The 6000-nt window shown below is 49.0% G+C and overlaps 3 protein-coding genes across 3 annotated transcripts; 2 read left to right on the forward strand and 1 right to left on the reverse strand.

Annotated features, from left to right (window-relative positions):
* Positions 1-681: 681 nt before the first annotated feature.
* Positions 682-1180, reverse strand: MGYG_02715 (hypothetical protein; the record flags this gene model as incomplete). The annotated part of the gene is made up of 2 exons (XM_003175136.1): positions 682-1119; positions 1178-1180. 2 exons carry the CDS (start codon positions 1178-1180, stop codon positions 682-684), a joined length of 441 nt encoding a protein of 146 aa, XP_003175184.1.
* A 265-nt stretch (positions 1181-1445) lies between these two features.
* MGYG_02716 (hypothetical protein) lies at positions 1446-2130 on the forward strand (the record flags this gene model as incomplete). The annotated part of the gene is made up of 2 exons (XM_003175137.1): positions 1446-1881; positions 1970-2130. The coding sequence occupies 2 exons, from the start codon at positions 1446-1448 to the stop codon at positions 2128-2130; spliced, it is 597 nt and encodes a 198-aa protein (XP_003175185.1).
* A 277-nt stretch (positions 2131-2407) lies between these two features.
* Positions 2408-3199, forward strand: MGYG_02717 (hypothetical protein; the record flags this gene model as incomplete). The annotated part of the gene is made up of 1 exon (XM_003175138.1): positions 2408-3199. The coding sequence occupies one exon, from the start codon at positions 2408-2410 to the stop codon at positions 3197-3199; it is 792 nt and encodes a 263-aa protein (XP_003175186.1).
* Positions 3200-6000: the final 2801 nt, after the last annotated feature.

The following is a 6000-nucleotide window of genomic DNA, read 5'->3' on the forward strand; positions in this document are numbered from 1 at the left end:
AAATTTCGCGCACCACGTTGAGTGTTCTACCAATATAAACGTAAGAGAATAGAGCAATCTGGGTAGCTGGCGGAGACGTAGGTAGATGTGCTAGTTAATATAGAGAGGACGTGAAGACTGCGTCTTGTTAGCTTTCCCCCCCAGTCGTGTCTGCAGGTTTGTCGAACTCGACCTGATAGGGCAATGTTGATGCTGCCAGCGAACATGTTTATCCGGCGCCGGTTGCCGTAGTAACAGGCCTGCAGCACCCTAGGCTGGAGCACCTTGGGCTCGCAGGCAGCGGTAGATCTACATATAGGTAATATAGAGAAAAGAGGGCGGTTTCATGGCGAAATAATTGTTATTTTGGCGGGTATATCTACCGTTTTCGTAGATGTTGAGGGTGCCGGCATGGTCCGCTCGCCAGAGACGGCCGACGCCAGCCTGATGGCGAGTGATCTTGAAGCTCGCAAAGATAGCAGTCTGCAGATACCTTTTTACCGGGTTCAAGCCCATGCCCATGTCCTTTTTTTATTCGATTGCATGAACAGACATAGCGGTTGTTGCAGCTGCGCTAGGGGACTGCAAAGAGTTGACTGGCTGCATCGAGTTTACTATGTCTCATGCCCATGTATCTGCTTGAATATCATGCACTCGTACTAAAAGATTCGACAGACCCCCGGGGAAAAACAGGCAGCACCGTCACTCATCTTCGTCTGCATCATCATACGAAGGAATCAGGACATCCCAGCCCGGGTCATCCAGGTCCATCTCGAGATCACCGTCCTCCATTGGCGTCCGAAACCTGAACGCCACAGCCTGCGCATCTCTGAGATCTGCTCCCTGTGGGCTAGAGTTGAAAACACTGCTCTTCCCTTTCCCCGCCCCGTCGTCTGTCTTGCCATCAGATATCGCCAGCGGCTGCCAGCCCTTCTCTAGGTTATTCCGCTCAAGAGGGGCACCGAGCTCAATTCCTGCTGCGTCATCTGGCACAGGTTTCCCGTTTATTTCTTTTATCCCACGGATCTGAAGTGCTTTTAAAAGAGTGGCTTTGATAGAGTCGAACGGCTCGGCGGGAGAAACAAGCAGTAGCACGGTGATATTGTGGTTCTTGAACCGAAGTGTCCATTTTGGTTCAGCCTAGAAAGTAACCGAATCAGCTTAACGTCGTCTTACTACTCTCCCCATATATGCTTACCATGTTTAGAATATGCAAAAAAGAAAATGAATCTAAATAGCGAACTATGATATTCAATGCTGTCGGCCAAAGTTGTCCAAAACGTTGTCCTCCTTACTAGCTCAACCGTCAGCCTTGGCGCCGCTGCCAAGTTCAAGGTTTCTCTCGAACATAAAAAAACATCCATATCATCAAGCTCTTTGACTTGAAGAAGACCACAGCACAACACTTCGACATTTTAATATTACGCAGGAGCGGCAGCTATAGCAGAGAACACGCAATTGGCGCCATGGGGTCACTGCAAGAACAAGTTTTGCCCCAGGAAGATGACGGGACACTATCGGCTGTTTTCGACAACAAAAATCCTCCGCGTCTAGGGACAGACGTGGGCATTCGTCTGCCGCTAAGTGCAATAGCTGCATTCGCCTCGGGGTTAGCTCTAGGAGCTTCTCACGGAAGCACCAAGGCTTCATTCCGATTCCGTGCTGAGAACGCCCACCGCTTTCCTACTAGCCCGACTGGGTGGTACCAGTACCACAAGAGCAAGAATTACACGTCCATGATAGGGGGGTTGAAGGAAGGCACAAAACTGGGCATGAAGGTTGGAATTGGAGCCGTTGCCTTCTGCATATTTGAAGAAACTGTGGACCATGCGCGTGGGAACCGTGACTTTTTATCCACGGTCACTGCTGGGTTATCATTCTCCGGAGTCTACAGCTTGCTCGGTAATATATTTTTTCACTCCCTCTCTATCTTTATCAAGGGGATTCTAGCTTGTAATAACTGGTTGCTAATTCAATGTTTGCTCGTCAGCCCGTCACGATGTCTATACGGCAGCTCGAACGGCAAAAGTTGGGCTCAAGCTGAGCCTGGCGTATGGGTTACTTCAGGATGTGTTTGCATCATTCCGAGGATCCCGGCCCCAGTATATTCAATTTATGTTCAATGTCTTGGGCAAGCCAGGATTTCCATAGAGCAGTGACAGCTCTATTCAAAGGGCTACAATCTCTTCACACTCTCCATTATGCATATATCCATGGAATTAGGCAAGGGATTGAATTAACAAGGCCCACTTCCCGTTTGGGAATGTGACTTCATTACGGAAATTTGGGAGTCACAAATCTTCCCCTTGCTGAAATGGGTACATAAATACCGCAGTGGTAGCCCAGTTCTTCCACTTCCTGGACACTCACAACTATCTCCTTTCAGGTTTATCATTTCTATAACGCAATTCTGCCCGGAATGCCCATCATGGTTACGAAGAAAGGATACACTGGCCGTTCTGGCAGATTGGCGGTTCCGGACTTTCTTACTGATGCTGGAAGCAATCCACCAGAATACAAAGAACGCGACTCCAAGCGTTATACGACTAGCTCGCTACGACCACCTAGCGGGTACGAACGATCCGGAAGCTCTAGAGCATCCCGAGCCTACGGATCATCTAGAGTGTCAGACACTCCTAGGAGTTATACTGCACCCCGAGATCCTGGCTCATCATCCACCAGCACTGCGTTGATACTATATACAGGCGGCCGGAGAAACTATGATGACCTTGCTCCAGCTGGCAGTTCCCGCAGCCGAAGAGATTATGATAGGACCCCACCCAGCACTACCGGCCGCCGAAGTCTCTTTTTCGGCGATGAGGGGGATGGTCGTGTATCCCGCCGCTCACGCAGAAGTCGACGCTCACGTCGTCGTGATTCTGATTATTACGACTCAAACTTATGTCGATATGGCTGCTGCCCGGGAGAATGCTGCGACCCGCCACCTGTATTCCCATCGCTACTGCCAGACTATGGCCCAGTATCTGATGCGACCCTTTTCCAACTACACATGAATTCAGGTATACCTATGGGCAGACTTGAGTGTCTATGCGACCGTGAAATTATAACCGAAGGCCCATGCGGTTCATTGGGCATCTTCTACCCCATGCTACCCATCGATATTCGTGATGCTATTTCGGGTGGACAGTTTTCGATCCGTCCACAGTTGGCTACAGTAACCACTACTGTGGATATATACACCACATATGAGTTTTATTGATTTGGATAATCCGGTGGCATAAGAGGCTTGGTTTTGGCAGCTCTTGTGCATCATCCTCGCCCAGCAATTTGTTACTTCAATCTGTTCACTTATCATCAGTTTATCTTATGGAGTTTGGGACTAGGTAATTTGCAGTACTAGATCAGAGAATACATTCGGGTTGACACTACGTCTTTTCAAACCCTTTATTATTATTAACTGTGCCTTGAACGTCGAACATTAAAAATGACGTTGTTGCGGCTCTGTGAGGAACGACCAACTAGTAATCCTCAAGCCGTTGCAGAGTGACACGTATTTATTCTATTAACAACTACCGAGCTTTAGTTAACTAGTCTGCTACGTAAGAGATGTTTTTTAACTTGTACACCCTGTACTAATATTCATATCTCATTGCTCTAACAGTCGTTTAAAGTAACAAACTTACATAAGCAAATATCTTATTAGTTAGTCAGGGTCATAGGACAAATGATTGTAATGAACCAATCGTTTATCTTTAAATCATAAATAGCTGCAGGTTTAAGCTTCCCTCGCGATAAATCAGGGAAGTTAACGGTTCCCTGCCTGTCGCCTTGACAGATACTCTGTAGTGTAACTCTGGACAACCACAAAAATTAATATAATCTGTACTCTGTAGAAGTGAGCAGATACAGCGGGTATCCATGCGACAGACTGCTGATGATATATATATACATGTGTGTGTGTGAGTGTGTGTGCCTCTTTCTTGTTCTTCTGACCGAATGCACTAGGGGGATCTCCTTATCTCTGCTCCTAAATTAGCTTGTCCTTAATGCCAGGAGATATAGCCATTAGCTACATATGTATGTGTCGACAAGAGTTCCCCAGACATCGGCAACACGGGCCAGAACTAAGTGTGACAACCGGACAAGATCTTCCCTGGAGATTCCTGCCATTTATGTAGCTGATCGTGATGGTGGCAATACCCGAGCATAAATAAGGCCTCGCATTGACGAATAAACCGGCTATTATTGTTATACTTCTGGTTTGCAGCAGGAGCAGCCGCCTGTCGCAGTTTGCCCTGAAGCCATTCATCAAACTTGATATGAATTAGACGAGAACGCCCCATTCGATATCCGTGGCTCTAGGTTTACCTAGACAAAGATGGTTGAACTAACGAGTGTGTAATCTTACTCTCCGTCTAACGGCGTTCTAGTGCCGCGAAGTATATTTGCAGGTCTCGTCACTGCTCGCGTGCCCTTCTTATGCCTCTCTCGACTGGACGGATTCGCAGCTTGGAATGGCTTTCTCCTGAGCCCTTCTCCGTTCTCCGTTCTCCATTCTCCGTCATCGAATATAAGCTTTGAGAAAACAAAAAATACAAAAAAAAAAGAAAAGAGAAGAAGAAAAACAATACACACGCTATGGGATCGAATCGACTCCTGTGTGCAGTGGAGCTGGAGGTGACTCTCCTGACTGGACAAGGGGTCCTGCTGTGGCCAATGGGTGCTGGGAGAGCGAGTTCGCCAGCGCATCAGGTGGGTTTTGTCAGTGTATTAGTCGAGTTATGATGCAGGGATCCGAGGCAGCGCTGCAGATATTGCATCGAGCAGCCAGGAGCCCAAGAGCCAGGAGCAAGCAGGGAGCATCGCTGCCGAGCTTCTAGAAAAGCGGGTGGCCGGGTTGAGGGAAGGCGATGACAAACCCGCAGCAGGCGAGGAACACTCAGCGGGTTGAAACAGGGGCTGAAATGCACCTGCGCACGTCGAGTCGTTTCTCCCTCTCTTTTTTTGCCTGGCCTTGTCGTTTGTCGCTGTCCGTTTGTCTCTGTCCGCCCCGTGTATCGTAGTCTCTTCTCCCCCGTCCCTTTCTCCTATCTTCCTGTTCTTCATCGTCTTCGTCGTCGTCGTCGTCTTTCTGTCTTTTCTATGTTTTTTCCCTTCTTGTTCGTCGTTTTTGGCTCTCCACGTGACTCCCCCGCGAAATAAAGAGAGCGACGCCAAGCCCCATTCTGGCCCCTGCTCCCTTTGCCTTTTCTAGTGTTACTTTTCTGCTGTCGTCCTCGTCCTCCGTCATCATCTCGACGTCTCCTCGTCTCTTCTCGACTTCACCTCCGCGACCTCGCCTTGCCTCCCTTGACACGGCAGCCACCTCGACAGCGGCAGAGACCTTTCGTCCGATCATATCCCCGGGATTCGTCGCCCTCACTCCCACACGCCGTCAATTCTTGGCCTTTTTTTCGCCGCGCTCGTGCCGGTTGCTGTTCCTCCATACAGCCCTGCCCCAGGGAGCTCCAAGTCTCCGGCCTGCAGCCTGGAATTTTCCCTCTGTGGCCTCAGTCAGCTTTGAAAGTCGGCAGGGGACAGCCTTGCACCGCCTCCAGCGCCTCTTGAGAGCTGCTCGGCAACTCTATCAGTGTGGTGATCGGCCCTCTCTGTCCACCTCGTCCTCCGCGATGTGAGTGTCTTCCCCCCCCAAAACATGCCTTCGTATACGACACTGACATCAATTCAGCAGCTTGATCTTAACCTCATTCTACGATTTTAACCGCTATGATTGCTGCCCTCAGCTAATGAGCGATCGACCTTCGACATTCACGTTCGAGCTTTTGTTGCCATTACTCCTTGGAACGGCCGTCATGAATTGCTGCTGGATACAGGCATTATAAAAGTCACCTCCTAGCCCTGCTCTCACAATTCACATTCGGCTGCGGGCTGTAAACACATAATTCTAATATAACGGCATCGTTCTGCATATACTTCTGGGAGAAGACCGTTGGGTTGTTACTTTCCTTTTCACTCATGTCAAATTTCCTACATCTGATACGCACAGATGAGACGACATGG

Source organism: Nannizzia gypsea, genomic scaffold (assembly GCF_000150975.2).
Source record: "Nannizzia gypsea CBS 118893 supercont1.2 genomic scaffold, whole genome shotgun sequence".
In the NCBI taxonomy this organism is placed as follows: domain Eukaryota; kingdom Fungi; phylum Ascomycota; class Eurotiomycetes; order Onygenales; family Arthrodermataceae; genus Nannizzia; species Nannizzia gypsea.